This window comes from Fulmarus glacialis, unplaced genomic scaffold (assembly GCF_000690835.1).
Source record: "Fulmarus glacialis isolate BGI_N327 unplaced genomic scaffold, ASM69083v1 scaffold6787, whole genome shotgun sequence".
Classification (NCBI taxonomy): Eukaryota; Metazoa; Chordata; class Aves; order Procellariiformes; family Procellariidae; genus Fulmarus; species Fulmarus glacialis.
This window is the reverse complement of record NW_009222509.1, coordinates 58,223-75,729: the sequence shown is the minus strand read 5'-3', so window position 1 is coordinate 75,729 and position 17,507 is coordinate 58,223. Positions and strand designations below refer to the sequence as shown.

General features: G+C 40.5%; 1 protein-coding gene across 1 annotated transcript; it reads right to left on the bottom strand.

The window, feature by feature from the left end:
• Positions 1–1,770: 1,770 nt before the first annotated feature.
• On the bottom strand, positions 1,771–16,386 carry LOC104079426 (granulocyte-macrophage colony-stimulating factor receptor subunit alpha-like). The gene is given in 12 exon segments (XM_009581462.1): positions 1,771–1,845; positions 3,031–3,112; positions 3,982–4,078; positions 4,507–4,636; positions 9,262–9,401; positions 10,884–11,059; positions 11,168–11,308; positions 11,518–11,571; positions 12,163–12,219; positions 15,083–15,087; positions 15,998–16,131; positions 16,302–16,386. Coding segments are annotated over 12 exon segments (1,176 nt in total).
• Positions 16,387–17,507: the final 1,121 nt, after the last annotated feature.

The window sequence follows — 17,507 nt, the reverse complement described above, 5'->3', positions numbered from 1 at the left end:
ACGTACCTCTGAAGGTCACTGAGTCCAACCTCCCACTTAAAGCAGAGCCAACTTCAACGTCAGATCCAGTTGTCAAGTTGTATTTTGAATACATCCAAGGATGGAGATTTCACAGCCTCTCTGGACAACCATTCCAGAGACCATACAACCACTCTCACCTGTAAATCATTCTTTTTCCTTGTAGCAAATTGGACTTTCTCTTGCTGCAACTTGTTGACTGTTCCCTCTCATCCTCACACCGTACAACTCCCAGACAAGTCTGTTCTGTCTTCATTACATGCAGTAGAAGACAGCAGAAGATCCCCTTAGCCTCTATTATCCAGGCTGAAAAATCCCAATTCCTTCAGACCCCCATAATCATCTTGGTGCCCTGCTGCTGAACTTACTCAGTTTGTCAATGTCTTTCTTGTACTAGGAGGCTGAAATCTGGGCACGGAACTGCATGTGCAGACTCATGAGCGCTGAGTAGAGGGAATAGTCACTGCCCTTGACCTGCTGGGTCCATTCCTCCCAGTATAGCCTAGTAGGTGGATAGTTTTCACTACCATAAGGAAGCACTTCTGATTTGTGTTCAGTTTGTTGCCCACCAGGACCTCAGAGCCTTTTCTGCAGACCTGTCAGTCAGTCATTCTCTAGGATACACACAATTAGTTTTTCCCAGGTGTTTGGCTTTACATTTGCTTCAGGAAGTTCCTATCAACCCATTTCTTCAGCCTGTCAAGAGCCCTTCTGAATAGCAGGCCTGCCCTCCAGTGTATCAGGCAGTGTCCTCAGTTTGCTGTCATCCGCAGTCTTGCTAAGGCTGCGTTTCATCCCATTGTCCGAGTTACTGTCAGTACCAAGCACTATGACTCTCAGTATTGATTCTTGAGGAGCGTCACTCATAACCAGTCACTGCATTCAACAACAGCCTGGGCTGTTTTCCCAATACCTTCTCCTAACTCTATGGCTCTGAAAAATTATTGTCCAGCTGAGTAGTAAAGGCCTCTGTTTGAACAAAAGGACACAGAGATTAACTGAGTCACGCCCTTGATATTTTAAAATGCTAAGAAGTTAAAGAGGAATGAAAGTAGTAAAAAGGCAAGTGAGCAGTAAGGACATAAAGACCTAGGTACCTACAGAAGTAAATTCTGGGCTGATATCACGTTAATGGTGGCTGATCTGTTAACTTGTAAGTAACACGCTTAGCTCTAGGATTAGTTAGGGTTTTAGACATACTTCTGTCCTTTGAGATTCCTGTTTATTACAGGCCACCGCTCAATGTGTCAGCCCATTTTCAATCCTATTCTCAATTTTCTAGTTGCCTGTGTGTACTTTAAGAGATCTGAAGAAACTTCAATATTAATAGGCCTGTTCTTGACAGTAGAACAATGGCATTCAGGCAACATAATTTTTTTAAAAATTTTTATTCATCTCAATAAATTCATTCTTGTTCTTTTTAATATGAGACAAACCCATTATTTTTCCTTAAACAAAATAAAATATAACTAAAACTTTTTGGCTGAAATATTTCAATCATATTCACAAAATAGAAGATATCCAACAAGGACAAGTTACCCAAACAGTTAAAGTTAGCCAAAATTAAAAGCAAATACAATGGCATTTAAAAAAAATTACGTGTGAGTTATCATTCTCTCTTGGCTGCACTATAGTTTTTGCCAAGAAAAGGAAGAAAGTGAAGAAAGCCTAGATATTATTCCAGACTTTCCAGAGGAATATACAGTTGCCTGAGCTAAGAAATGCACTTTCAAATTCCTCAGTTTTTCTTGGTTATTTCACTAGGTCAGCAACTAGTATTATCTCTTCATTTTCAGATGTTATTGACTGAATTTTGTTCTCCATCAGCTGAAAGGAAAATAAAAACTTCTGTTAGTTTTATACACAAGGTTAGGTTAGCCTCTACTTACTTACACACAATTCTGAGAGTATTTCAACTTTTGTTGCATGTTTTATAGAACTATTTCACTTCTTTGTTTCTTAGCTGATAAGCTTTCCTTAGCTGGACGTAACAGTGAAATTTCAGCAACTTTGTAATGCTGACACATGATTTTTGACTGGCCTGGAAGTGGACAGGGATAATGTGCTTTTCTCCAATGCACCACGCAGGTTACCACAAATCATCTCAAACAAATTAATACAAAAGGATTAACTTTGCTAAGGTGTGAAAGTAGATGAGTACACATTGGCCTGAAGTTTAGCTAATTGAACAGACCATGAGAAATTACCGGACATAAGGTGATAATCTGCTGGACAAGAAAAGGGCGCAAGTGAGCTGCTGGTGGTATGCTGGTCTGGTCAAACACTGTGTGTGACCGCTGCAGTCTGTCCTGTTACCTTACAAAATCCTATTTTGAACTGTTTTCTGTGTCACCTTGCTTTCTATCCTGTGTGTCTAACTTGCTAGCGAACTTCATTGAAGCTGGACTAGTGGGTGAGTAGGAGAGACCTGCACCTGGAGAGACCAAAGGTGAGAGCTGGTGACCTGGTGGGGGGACCCAGGGTCCGGACACAGAGATCAAATGTGAGGAACTTGCAAATCTATGGTTGTTGTGAATGAAGAGAGTGAGGGTGTATGCACGTCTCACTGGCAAACTTCAGCCCTGCTCAGCCAGAGAGGAGCAGCAGGCTGTCTGCGACCCTGTTTATGTGACTGCTGTTGGTGTTGACGTGGTGCCAGCAAAGGCACCCATGCTGGTCTTTGTGGCTGGCTGCATTAGTGTCCTCTGTGTGTGTGTTTGTGCATGTGTGTGCCTCGTGTTGGGAAAACACACAGTCCTCGCTGCTGTCTGAACCTACCAATGGGAGCGTCAGCCCCTGTACCTGTTAAACGGGACACCCCCTGAGTCTGGAGGAGCACTGCATTTGACTGCCCTTAACAAACTTGCCTGCTGATTTTCTCTTGTAATTCCTCAAAATATGGCAAAGAGAAGAGTTATTCTCTGTGTTAAGTTCCTTAGCATTTTAAAAATACCTGCAATAGAGTCTTGTATGTATTTCACGTATTTAATATAAAATAGAAAGAGAACATACCTCTGGATTTGTATCAGGCAGTCCACAAAATGCATTTTTTGGCTCTGGGATTTGTGGAAATGCTGCTTTCCAACAGCCAGTCCTGGAGATCAAAAGGAATGGAATAGAAAAGAAAAATTAAGTAACCGTCATGTGTCAAAACCATTGCACCCTTGAACCAGCTCTTATCTTCCTCTTCCAGGATAGAAGAGAAATGAAAAATATACATAATCTCAGCACAGAATGAGCACATATCAAGAAAACCCTAAGAATTTGGATGGTAATAGTTTCATTTTTGGTTAAAGATTCACTAGTAGTTATTTTCTTCTTTGAAAGGAAAAGGATCTCCCAATTTCCTGCTCTTTAAGTCACTACAACCAGTGAAAAGAGGGTGTAAAAATTTTAACAACTTGGAAGAACTGTATTTTCTCTGAATTACTGTATATTTCTATACAAAGTGCATGATACAACAGAATATCCTTTTTCTTTCTGTTTCACTTACGTGGTTTATTTAAAGAAGTAAGCTGCTTAGCTTATGTGCTTTCAGATACATTCAGTTTGCTAGCACAATTCTAGTGAACATTGCAAAATCTTTACTGATATGCACAGTCAACGTGTGTTTGCAATAAATTCAGCAGTTCGAGAAATCAGAAAACCTATCGCGTAGACAGTCTACATTGCAAATATTCAGAGCAGCTGTATTGTTAATATAAGTAATTGCATATAATTGCTCTCCTTTCCATGTTGACAGAAGAGGCCCTGGAAAAAGTTGTGTGGATCAGCCGGGGAGGGACTTTGGGCATCACCATTATAGTACTTGCCTCAGGATCACTTATTTGGATTGATTTCTATTACAGTGTGAGTGAAAAAATTTTATCTATACTACAGAGACACCTCTACCTTATTTGTTTAAGAACTGCAGATGTTTCACACACCCACACAAAATAAAATAAATACATAAGTTAAGTTTACCTTTTGCAGAACAAAATTGCAGCGATTGCCACTAAGAGAGTCACAACTGCTACCACAAGTAAAATCCATACTGAAGAAGAAATAATTTCTTCATTTCCTGAAAGAAAAACAGCCATAAAGGATTATTGCTAATAAAGAGGAATAGATGCACAGCTGCGTCAAACATCTACTCTGGTGACTGGTGAATGTCAGTCTGAAAGGTTTCACTTGGTATAAAAATAAACTCTTTAATTTAGCACCTTAGCGGTAACGTCTGCTGGGAAGGATTGACATTGTCCTTCCCCTGCAGTAAGCAGGTACGCACTTCAGTTGCCAACGTGTAACTTTTTGTACTGATTTCCAATGTCGGACTGTTAAGAGATGTATTAATTCTTTTCCTCCTCTTCTTCTCAGTAATGTGGAGGGAAACAAAATGTTTGTCAAGCCTTTATATATCTGGTTGCCCATAGATGCGCAGCAATGTGTGAGGTAGACAGGACGTTGCTGGGGGGAAGAGTAGCCCAAGGCATGGATTTTCGTTCTTACCAAACTCTACAGGTGCACTCCACTCTCCCCAGGCTGAGGTCGTGAGGCACGCACTGCCAGCTGTTCTCATTTTCAAGAGGTACTTCTTTCTTGTATTGGATCTTTGAAATGTGTGGCTATTCCCCCCTTCCTAAAACAAAGCAAAACAGAGCTGTTCTTCTTTGTTGCATGTCTAGGTGTTCATAATATGCAAGTGCCATTTACCAGTGAAACTTTTACAAGGCTAGAAGAGCATTGCTTGTTAAAGTAGACTGCTGTTACAAAGCAAATAATAAACATATGCATGTTTATTATGTATATAATACGCACGTATCTGTGTATCTCCTTTAAAAAATAACCTGTTACTCTGAACTTTTTATGTTTAGAAGTTTTTTATCTTTTAAACTATATCCTGTAATTTCTTGTGATGTAGTCTGATCTATTGATAATTTCCCTTGGCACATTGACAGAGGCCGAAAAATATCTTGCATTGTCTCATTTCAATACTGCTAGAATCGAGTGATTTGAGGAATAAACTGTCTGCATGCACATCACCCTCCTCAATCTTTGCATTATGACTTTTCAGGAAAAACATAACTTTCCAACCAAACCTGTAAAACAAGTAGAAGACTGCAATATGTAGTGTTACTACAATTTACTGAAAAATGCTTGCTCTTGGATACTTTCAGGATAGAGGTGGGATGTGCAAGCTGCACTGATTCAAAGGAGGTGCAGTGTACCCGGAGTCAACCCTCCATCCCAAAGGATCCCAAAGGACTTTTGTGGTCTTTGTTTTTCATGAACAAAATTAAATTCCTAGGAGGTGTTTTCTCTGTGTCTCTTTTCTCTGCTGTCACTGATGTGTAACTTCAAATTCTGATCCAAATATTTGAGGGGGACAGTATAATGTATAATGGAAGGTTTTTCAAAATACTTACAGAATAGTAATAAAGTTCTGCCCTTGAATGTATAATAAATGACATACATCATGATGATTTAGCAGTTTGACACACTAATGAAATTTGTAAATAAGGATCCCATAAAGCGTAAGTCATTGAACATATACTGATTTAAAGATATTTGCATACTATTTACTTTTCACAAATGCCTATGAAACTAACATGTATTGCTGATTAATAGAACAAGCAGACTTACTTGTATAGAAGTATATTTGGTTTCTCCCTCAGGATTATCCTGGTAAATTGAGAAAAAAAAAACCCTTTATTTTTATGATTGCTTGTTTTGTGTTTGGAAAACAAGTCATTTTTATGTACTGTCACCTTTTTCTGCATTACTCTTTCTTATCTGCTTGACAGTTTTTCAGAAGAACTAGTAATTTATCTAACATTTAGTATCTAATATATAATTCATCTACAATGCCAAGTTTATATTGTAACTAATTCTCCTATGGAAAAGTATTTGTTTTCCTTACTGCCAGAGTTGAGAAATAGATTTTATTTCAGATTGGTGATTAAATTAAAACACAAGAAAAAAACAGACCTGAATGAAAACTGTAACTTTATTCTTACATGCACCAGGAAAAACAAAAAGATAAAAATTTGTGAAATAAACTTTTTAGTTTACACCTAGTGTTTATATTTTACAATAAATGTCACTATATTTAATTGCAAATACATTGTAAATATTGTTTCCTTTTCCCTCAGATGAAAATATTCACGACTGACATGGATTCACAGATATTTTAGGCTGTCCTCCAACTAAATTTTTGATAGATAGAATAAAATTCACCCATCTCTTCTGAAAAGCCGTAATGACTACCATGTAATGTAGTGACCACACACAACTAATGACTGCAGACTATAGCATCTCCATTACCCTGCCAGAGTTATTTTTAAATTATTTTGCATTCTGTATTACTCCTTTTTAAAATAAAATGAAATGAATCCAAACTTGTTTTATCAAATAACTGCATGCATGCTCATGTGGCACCTGAACATGAGTTTGCAAGGCATGCTGCTGTACAGGACAGCTTCCAGAATCTGTAAAGAAGCTAACTTAAGCACAGGTATCAATCTAGGAGAAAGCGCAACAATATAGTCTCCCTTTTTTTCTGTTTATACTAAGATAATATATGAGAAATTAAAACAATGAGGTCATGGAAGACTTCAGAAAGCAGAGTTCCAGGAGGACAGCCAGTCTTTTGCAAATTTTGGAAGAAGAGATCTATTAAAGAGAATCGCATTTAAAAAAATGAAGGAGAAAATGTGCACGATAGTTAAGAGACTCCCTCCTGCAGCGGGTGGTGGCACCAGTTTACTGACCTGACCTGATGGAGGTCTATTGCTTGCCAGGGGCCAGGATCCAGGACGCTGCAGGAGGACCGCTAGACTTGTCTGGCCATTGAACTATTGCCCCTTCCTGCACTTCTGTGTGAGCACCAATGATGTGGCCAGGGGTAACCTGGGTGGTTTCAAGGGTGATTGTAGAACACCGGGGGGATGGTGAAAGGCAGGAAGCCCAGATGGTGTCTTGTCCGTCCTTCCAGTGAGAGGGAAAGGCTTGAGCAGAACTGAACTCATCCAGCAAGTCAACACGTGTCTGAGTGGCTGGTGTCACAGGCAGGGCTTTGGTTTCTACGACCTTGGGACCCTTTTTGAGAAAGAGGGGCTACTGAGCAGGCATGGGATGCTTCTCACCAAGTGGGGTGAGAGTGTCCTTGCAAACAGGCTTGCTAACCTGGTCCTTGTGCTCTACGTAAAAGAGTGCCTGTCTTGGGATAAATGATGAACCAGTAAGAGAGCTTGTGAGTAGGTATCAGAGGACAGACCAACATAGGTGACAATACAGTAGGTGTTTGTTCCAGATCTCCTGATCAAGAAAAGGAAGCAGATGACACCCTCTTCAGGCAGCTTGAGAAAGCCTCACAGGCTTGGTACTCAAGGGAAATTGCCCTGGAGGGCAAAGTTGCTGGTTGATCTACAAGGACAGCCTCCTTAGAGCACAAGAATGGTCCATTCCAGTGTGCAGAAAATTGAGCGAGTGTGCCAGGTGAGCATGGCAGGACATGAAGCTTAAGTCTGAGCTCAGAGACAAAAAGGAAGTATGCAGAAGGTAGAAGAAGGGATTTGGGAGGAATACAAAGACACCATCTGCACATGCAGGAATGGAGTCAGGAAAGCCAAAGCTCAGCTGGAGTTGAGACTAGTTGACACAAGAAAGGTTTTATGAGTGGACTGGCAGCAAAAGGGAGGTTAAGGAGAATGCAGGCCTGTTGCTCACTGAGTTGGGGGAACCTAGTGACAAGGGACATGGGAAAGCTGAGGTATTTGGTGCCACCTTAGCTCAGTTTTCACCAGTAAGGTTTGCCTTCAGATTTCCCAGGTATCCTGATCTATAAAGCCTTAACTTAAAACATCGCTGAAGAAGAATCCCAGATTCTCAGCAAATTCAGTTTATCGGTGTCAGACATGAAAAAATGTGACTGAAATGATGTTACTTACGGTGTTATCCTTTTTTTGTTTGCACCCAATGCAAGCAATTTCCAATTGTGAAAATAAAGTTTAAAGACTAACTGTAATACAACATATATTGGTCATAATGTATTAGTAAAACAATACAAGTTTACACCTGTCAGTGGTAAAGCAATAAATTTTGCAATACAGTAATTGCTGGACCTTGACGTAATTAGTAACATGAAAACTGCTAATGATTATTTAAAAAATGCTAGGCAATTCAGACTATGTGTGAATTGAATATTCTTTATAAACCAAACTTTAGGCATCTTAAAAGACTTTAAGAAGTGTGTATTGCTTTACTGCAATGCACTTTTATTCCAGTGTCACACAGAATTTTCTGTAAGCTTTCTTTGCTCCAACGGCCAAGGGATTCAGAGAAATAATGCAGTTTTGTAGCAGTTAGTTGGGCTTGCAAGAAAACTCATCTATGAAACAGCAAGCCAGATCCAGATTAAGAAGTTCCAAATGACAGAAATCTAGGGAATGCCTTCAATCAGCCACTAAGTGGCCAAATCTGGTTGTAGTACAGGCAGGTTTTTCCTTTGTAGTCACTACCTGCCACCCTGTGGTCATTTGACGCAATTCTGGCACAGTTACACAGCAGTCTCACTCCTTCCCTGTTGCTGCAAAGACTTGTAAAGCCAAGGTCTGAATTTGACTTTCAGTAGCTTAAGCGATGCCCTCAGTAATTTATGCTTGTTCACACTGCCTTTCTGCTTTCTCTCACATTCATTTCCCATTATACAGCTTCAACTCTTGGACCAACAGGTGTGTCGCTTATATATGATATCTGGATAAGCTATTTACATTTCATATATATAGAAATGTCATTCACTTCCATCAATTCATACTTGTTAAGTGGATGCACATTCCTCTGTCCAATATTCACAGCTAAGCTCTGCCCTTTCACAGAGATGCAGTCACTACTGGAGGGACTCCAATCCAGGACAGCTCCAACAGGTCTTAGTGAAAGAAGTGCCTTTTCTGAGTTTTGTCACAGCCAAAGCTGTGGTACGTTCAAGTCTTGATTAACCATGCTTCTCCTCTTAGTCCCACACAGTCACAGTCAATCAGCGTATCATCTCCAGCAACATTTCACACAGGGGAACAGGGATAAAAAAACAGGGATAAAAAAAGTATGGTATAACAGGGTGCCTGAAAGGCACAACCACAAAGGAATATGTGCTACGTATGAGGAAGGCTACACCATACAAGAGAGATTGTTTTTCTTTCTATCCATGTGTATTGGTAAATGCAAACATGTATTAATGTTAAATGTAGGTGAAGAAATTCCTCTTACCTTATACTTTATGTTGATTTCATATTTAAAACACTTGTCTTTGTTAGAATGACTTATTTGGGGTCGTTGCCATTGAATTATGCAATCATTTTTAATTTCATCACAGTTGACAGTGATATTTGATGGAGGCATGAGCTTTTCTGAAATGGTATAACCAAGAATTCAAATAATGAAAATCACTTGATCTCTTTTTGCTTTGATAAAAGAGATTGCAATTGCAAGTAACACCTCTATGAAGAAAGATAATAATTTGTATCTATTTTTCTTAGGAACTCTGTTAGAAATAATTGAAAGACCAAAGTTCTTTAAATCCTGTCCCCAGGATGAGAAAAAACAGGGACTAAGCCAGGGAACATGGCTTAGGAGCATGCAAAGATACAACCCCCCTCCAATTACTTTTCTAGATGAGTAAGGTAGAGTCCTGTCTTCTTTTTATAAGGATGTTTTTTACTGCAGAAGAACAAGCTGATGCTAACCCTAATGTAAGAAATCCAAAGGTCATTTCTTTCTTCAAGCCTCCTCACACAATGCTTCTGTAACATGAAGGTGTTGCTTGCTTGGCGTTGTGAACTATGCAGTTTATTCCCCCTGTTCCAAAAAATTAGCCATACAAATTTAAGAACGACACTTCAGCTTTAAGAATCTAGCCAACTTATTCACATATCTCCCCTAAATTCACAGATGTGAGCAAAAATATGAGGACCTTTATATTTTGATCATCGCCAAGGACTTGATTATTGTAACAGCAAAAGACAGCCCTCATGACAGAAAGGGTGGTAAAAGGCTGATAGAGGAAACCTTAGTTTCAGCTAGACTGCTACTTTACATCAATATTTAGAGACAGGCCTGGCTTATTTGTGATAGGCTGTTTGGTCAAAGAACAGTCTTGTTTCATCTGCCATGAGTGATATTACAGCTCAATTCCTTTTCCTTATAGAACGAAGCCTTGTTTGTCCATGTTTTGGAGGCAATACCAAAAACAGTGGGACTTTGCCAAAAAGGCTTTGCCACAGTAAAAGTTGCACAGGATGCTTCCAAGTAGAGCACCACATGTGAAAGAACATATGAAAACCTGGGGTATTTTGTACACGTGTTAATTTCTTTAATCAAGGGTATGGTGTCGGTGTGTGCCATCCCCACTGGCAGTGAGAAGGAGAAATCAGTGCTCAGATAAACTTCTGGAAAGTCTCCCCTATTGAAAGGTCTTCGGCCATCATTGAAAGGACAGCAAGGAGAGGTACTATCTCCTAAGTCCTGTGGACCTTGCTGGAGAAAGACCTAAAACCAATAAGGGTAGATTGCTAAAGAATCTGAGGCAGGCTGCAGTTATGGAGCTTTCTTGCCTAATTTCCCTCATTGCTCTTTTGCTTGGGGAATAGTTTTTTTAATTTCATCACAGTTGACAGTAATATTTGATGGAGGCATGAGCTTTTCTGAAATGGTACAACCAAGAATTAAAATAATTAAAATCACTTGATCTCTTGGGGTATAGGTTTTCTTGAAGAGGCCACAGTCTCTTACTTTCAACTGTAAGTGAGACAGGGTACTTGGTTCCTTCTCAGGGATAAATGCTCTACTACCCTCATGCAATAATGAAAATAAAGCAGAAAGAAATTACTTACCAATTTTATACAGTTCAATGTACTCATCATAGAACTGGATTGGGGAATCTTTGCTAGACCCATTCACCAGGAAGTAAGCTTTTTCAACCTCTATCCTCACATTTTGGAATCTACACCCCGTGTTTCTGCCATTTTCGTCTTTAATGTAAAGCTCACATTCCATTGCATCATCATATCTGTATACAGCAAGATTTAAAAAAAAAAAAAAAAATTAGTTAAACGTGGTCAGTGTGATGTGTCAAATGAGAATTCAGACTTCCCTAGACTCAAGCAGACCTTCTTACCTCGAGTTCTGCCAGTAGAGAAAGTATTGGGTATCTCCCGGAGCATCCTTGCCTGCCTGCCAAGTGCAGTTCATGAGGGAAACATTATAAATCACACAGGAGAAATTTTCAATGGCCGACCCATTCATGCCTGCAAACACAGGAGTATCTGTGATGAGGAGAAATCGTGTGACTGCTCCAAGCTGGAGGATCTTGGCACACGCTTAGATATGTGAGACACCTGCAACTCCAGCTGGTTATTGCTTGTGTTAGGAATGACTTGCTTCATTTTAGGTAGTAACACTGGAAGATATTTGCTCTGAGAGATTCAATGAAGAATTTAAATGATAAATCCTCCAAAGATATGATTATAGCTGCATCTGATAGAATAAGTCTCAGGGGAACCTACACTGCTCTAGTACAGGCTGACACCTAAAGCGGCTACCCCTGTGCTTTGAATTGTTCCTATTCAAAAGGAGACACTGGTGCCACAATGCCACAAACTGAAACATTTGCCTGTCATCCTTCAGTACCCTGCTGTAGCATTTCTATTTGAAGGATGTTCTTCAGCACCCTGTCAAATGAGTGGAAAGCATGACGAGCTTCCCTATGGACTCCAAAGAGGGGGAGAAACCCTTGTTGTGAAGTTTTTCAAGACTTCAGGGAAGTGTAGATGCAGAGTTGTGAGATGCTTGTGTTCCAAAGCGATAACTTCTTTCACCTGGAATTAACATGAGGAATCTTTTCCTGATCACAAATGTATCAATTTACTCCTTAACCCCCACCTCCAGCAAAACCCAATAAGGAGACTAAACATACCTTTTAAAAGGAAGGATTACTTATCTCTCCTTTTATAAGGAAGCAGCAAATACTTTGAGCTTGATGAGGCAGGAAGTAGTGCCATTTTGCATATGCCAACTCCATGTTGCTTAAATGAACAGATCTTGTACCTCATTCTCTTAACAGTCTCATATATATTACCCCTCTCATATAAAGAGGAGTAAATTCTGTCAGACCTTCCATTATTGTGGATGGGACACTGCAAAGTGCTGGGCATTACACAACGAGTTACACTGTGTCAGATTTCTCAAGGAAGAATTTCAAAACTACAGCCACAAACCTGTTTCACTTGGATTTTTAATAACATTTTAAAGACATTCAAATGCAGTCAATAAAATATTAGCACAAACAATTAAAAGAGAATTGACAATTAAAAAGATTGCACCAAGCAAGGTGTTTCCAAACAGGCACTTCATATTCTCTGCCTGAAAAATGTCATGCAGAAAGTTTACTTTTTAGTTTTTCATCTATTGGTTTACACAGTGCTATTCCCTGTAGAGAGGGCTTAAGCTTGTGCTTGATTTGTAACAGTGGGACCACTACAATAGTGAAGTAGGTACTGATGTCTTCCCAGGCTCAAGAACTCTCTTCCCAGAAGTTTTTGGTAATGAACCTTTATCAGTGCAAGGTGAAGAGTTCAGTGCTTCTCTCCAGAAAAGCTCATGGAAGTGTTAGGAATAGCAGTTTCTGCTCTCCTTCTACCCATAGTCCACAATAGTCCACCAAATCATTGAACCACCTCAAAATAGAGCATATGTGCTTCCGTAAGAATCAACAGATGGCTGTAATGTGATTTACACTCTTTTGAAAGACAAAGGGACATACGCCACAAATGACTGCCTGGGCAAAGAGCTGGCTTGAGGTTCATCTCCACTAACATTAGCTTTCCAAAAACTAGCACCTAATGTGGGCAAGTCATATAAGTGCGCTGTCTATGCAGTGGTGAAGGAAGACACAGACAGTGGCATATAAGATGCAGTGGGTACACTGCCTTCAGGCAGGGGCTGTACTTCTCTAGTAGCTCCTGTCAGAGCTTAGAGGACTTAGATAGTTGAAATGAGTGACATGAATCCACTCAAATCTGTGATTACTGATATAGGAATATCAGAGGAGTCCCCAGCTGTCAGACTTTTCTAGAAACTACCTGTAGAAACATTCATGTTTACCATAGACGTGGTATACATCTTGCTTGACACAGTAGTGTAGCTCCCTGTCTACTCATGCAAAATAGACTGTCAAAACCAATACCTTCCTATTACAGTTCCTGTTCCTAAAACAAATTTATTTTGGAGATTACCTACCCAATCAGATGCACAAGAAATATTGGCTAAATGGATGGAGACAGCTTTGGGCTCTAGAGGAAGAGAACTTAGCTAAGGCAGAAGTAATACATGTACGGGGAAAAGAATAATCCCAAGAGTACAACTTCATGACTTGCTTTGAAGTATCTGTGCAGCTTGTAGAGGCCAGTGAAAGCGAAAACTGTTTTGCTCAACAAACATAGTAGTAGCAAAATAGGAAATGTTTAGCTTGCTGTCTTCTCTGCATAAGCACTGAAAACAGACTAAATCAGGAGCAGAAGTTGCCTTTTCATAAAGTCATGACACTTCTCAAGTAACCCATTTACACAAGAATCTGAGTTCTAGATCTCCTGTCTGCTATGAAAAGTTTGGATCTGATCTGGAGCTGAATTTGGCAAGGAATGTTAAAAAAAATAATAATAAGGGCTTCTACAGGTACGTTGGTCAGAAAAGAAAGATCAAAGAAAGTGTACTGCCCCTGGTAAATAAGACAGGAGAACCAGTGACAACTGACATGGAGAAGGCTGAGGTTCTCAATGAATTTTTGCCCCAGTGTTCACTGGCAATCACTCGTTCCACATCTCTCAAGTCCCTGAATCTCAAGGCAGGGACTGGGGGAACAAAGTCCCTCCCACTATAAGAGAGGATCAGGTTTGAGACCACCTGAAGAACCTGAACATACATAAGTCCATGGGGCCCAACGAGATGCATCTCAGCATTCTGAGGGAATTGGTTCATGTAGTTGCCAAGCCCCTCTCCATCATGTTTAAAAAATCATGGTAGTCAGGTGAAATCCTCAGTGACTGCAGAAAAGTGAATATCCCATCCATTTTTAAAAAGGGTTATAAGGAGGATCCTGGGAAATACTGACCAGTCAGCCTCACCTCCATGCCTGGTAAAGTCATGCAACAGATACCCCTGAAAGTTATGTTGGAGTGTTGGAGGGAGGTGACTAGAGACAGCCAATATGGCAAATCGTGCCTGAGTAATCTAGTGCTCCTCTACAATGGAGTGACTGCATCAGTCGATAAGGGAAAAGTAACAGATGTCATCTACCTGGATTTCTGTAAGACCTTTGATATGATCCCCCACAACATTCTTGCCTCTAGATTGGAGAGATATCAGTTTGACAGATGGACTGTTAGATAATAAGGAATTAGCTGAATGGGCGCATCCAAAGACTTACAGTAATCAATGGCTCAGTGTCCAAGTGGAAACCAGTAACGAGTGGTGTTCCTCAAGGGTCCGTACTGGAACAAATACGATTTAATACCTTCATTAATGACATAGAGGGTGGGATTGAGTGCACGCTCAAAAAGTTTGTGGATAACACCAAGCTGAGTGGTGCAGTTGATGCATTAGAGGGAAGGGATGCCATGCAGAGGGACCTTGACAGGCTTGAGGAGCGGGCCTGTGCAAACCTCATGAGGTTCAACAAGGCCAAGTGCAAGGTCCTGCACCTGGGTCGGAGCAATCCCCAGTACCAATACAGACTGGAGGATGAATGGACAGAAAGCAGCCCTGTAGAGAAGGACTTAAGAATACTGGTGGGCGAAAAACTGGACATGAGCCAGCAACGTGCGCTCGCAGCCCAGAAAGCCAGTCATATCCTGGGCTGCATCAAAAGCAGCGTGGCCAGCAGGTCAGAGGAGTGATTCTCCCCCTCTACTCCGCCCTCGTGAGACCCCACTTGGAGTACTGCATCCAGCTCTGAGGTCCCCAGCACAAGAAAGACATGGACCTGCTGGAGTGAGTCCAGAGGAGGACCACAAGAATGATCAGAGGGCTGGAACACCTCTCCTCTGAAAGAAAGGCTGAGAGAGTTGGGGTTGTTCAGCCTGGAGAAGAGAGGGCTCTGAGGAGACCTTATTGTGGCCTTTCAATATACAAAGGGGGCTTAGAAAAAAGACATAGAGAGATGTTTTACCAGGGCGTGTATTGACAGAACAAGGGGCAATGTTTTTAAACTGAAAGAGGGTAGATTTATATTGGATTTAAGGAAGAAATTGTTTACGATGGGGGTGGTGGAACACTGGAACAGGTTTCCTGGAGAAGCTGTGGATGCCTGTCGTCGGAAGTGTTCAAGGTCAGGTTGGATGGGTCTTTGAGCGTGATCTAGTGAAAGATGTTCCTGCCCATAGCAGGAAGATTGGACTAGATGATCTTTAAAGGTCCCTTCCAACCCAAACTTTTCTATGATTGTATGAACCTGCTTAGCCTTCAGGAGGGCCACTCCAGAAGTATTGTGTCTTCACAGGCTTCTGTGTCACACCAGTCAACCCTAGGCAAGCACATCACTGCATCTCCAATGTCCCTGAATGCTTATGTCTTGTTTTCATGTAAGTCAGTAAGGACCCATGTATTTAATTCAGTCTGTCCTTTGTACTTAAAAATTCTCATCTGCATAGTGTGAGATACCTCTCACCAAAGTTCCTCTGAAAACAGGAGAAGAGACAATCTTACACTTCAGTCCCATCAAGGCCCTGATTCCACAAGAGTCCTCTGAAGGTAAGAATTTCACAAGAATGGTCAGAGAGGACAGATATGCCTCAGTATCAAGATAGGTCTCAACAAAAGCTAAAAAGGACTGATAAAACAGAGACTACCTGGTTCCTACCAAGGATACTTTTTTCAGTTACTTAAGGATATGAAAGAAAAAGAAGAAAGTGTAATGATTTATCTGTGTTAAAACTTTACATAGCAAATTTACCATTATAGTCTCGGTAAAATCTCCTGCAGTCACTGAACACGTGTCCTCAGTGAAATTCATGCTGCTCATCCAACTCAGTTCCATTTTCCACTGATTCAGCATCAAATTTCTAATAGGCGAGTCTGGCATCTCCACTGCAAGTGTCACATAATAGTAAGGGGCAGGACTGGTTCCCAGATTTTTGGGTGCAGAGGTTACTACCTAGCACATCTAAGACAGAAGGCAACTTAAGCACAACTACCCATAATGAGAAGCATGTTACACTCCACCTTGGAGGTTTGCCCCATGTAAGTGTTCTACTCACAGTCTGTGCAGTGCCAACCAACACACAACTGGGTGATCAACAGCATCCACTGGGTCATGAAGATGAGTGCAAGAGGAGCAACCATCTCTTCCTCCTTTGGAGACAGAGAACAATGAAACTTGCTCAAGGTGAAAGATGCCAGCATGAAGCATTCTCCTCTGAATTTGTCTAGTCTGACCTGCTCGTATGTCTGCTTCTACACCATCTGACCATCTCTCAGTTCTGGTGGGAAGAAAGATTAGATAGACTTCTCAAGCAGTCAGAGAAATATTCAAATAAACAGTAACAAAGTTAAAGAAGTTGTCCTTTTCTGTAACAAAACAATTTGTGTGATGATTTGTAAAGCTGGTGGTCTCGGGAGCACTGTATAAACATTACATATATATATTTGATGACTGCTATCTTAAGGTCTAAAGATTATTTATCTATCTGCTATATACAAAGGTTAGGATTAACAGACATCAAGCAGATGGGTAAACAGCTGCAAACAGAAAATATCAAAATGGGTCACAGCAATATCAATCGGCTCAAGTTACCCAATGGTTAATACGGTAAGTTTGGTGAGGGCATTAGTTCATGTACTTTCAAGGATGTTTTTGAGTATATGCATAAAAGTGGATCTAGGAGCGGTGTCTAGCCACTCAATACAAAAAATTCAGTACCGAACGCAGTAAGAAAATCAAAACTGTGGCTAGGACCTTTCTTAGCAGGCAGTAGATACTTTATTTGCAAAAAACTTAATTCAACGTAGCTCCATGTAATTCTCTGACAGCTTTTTAGATTTTGCCTGGGACATCAGCCCTCCAGCCCTGGACTTCCTAGAGTCTCAGTGAATACCTCAGCAAACAAAATAGTCAGAAAGACAAAGATGGACCTACCTTCTATTTCAAAGCGTCTTTATCTCATTTATCTTTCTCTCATAGTCTTCAGGCTCAGCGAAGATGGAAAGACTCATATTTTAAATGGTTCTATAGCTATAAATAGGGCTGCCTCCCTTGCCGCTTGTGTTTTGAGGAACTGTCATACCATCGGAAGTGTTGCAAGATACAATGTTCATCACTTCCCTCCTGATTCTTACCAAATTCATGTAATTGCACAACTCATGATTTCATATAACATGAACAAGTAGTTAGCTGGTTAAATTTTCCTTTCAGTTGTACAGAGTCCACTGCTGCTTGGGAATCCGGCGAGTGCATAAAAATCTTT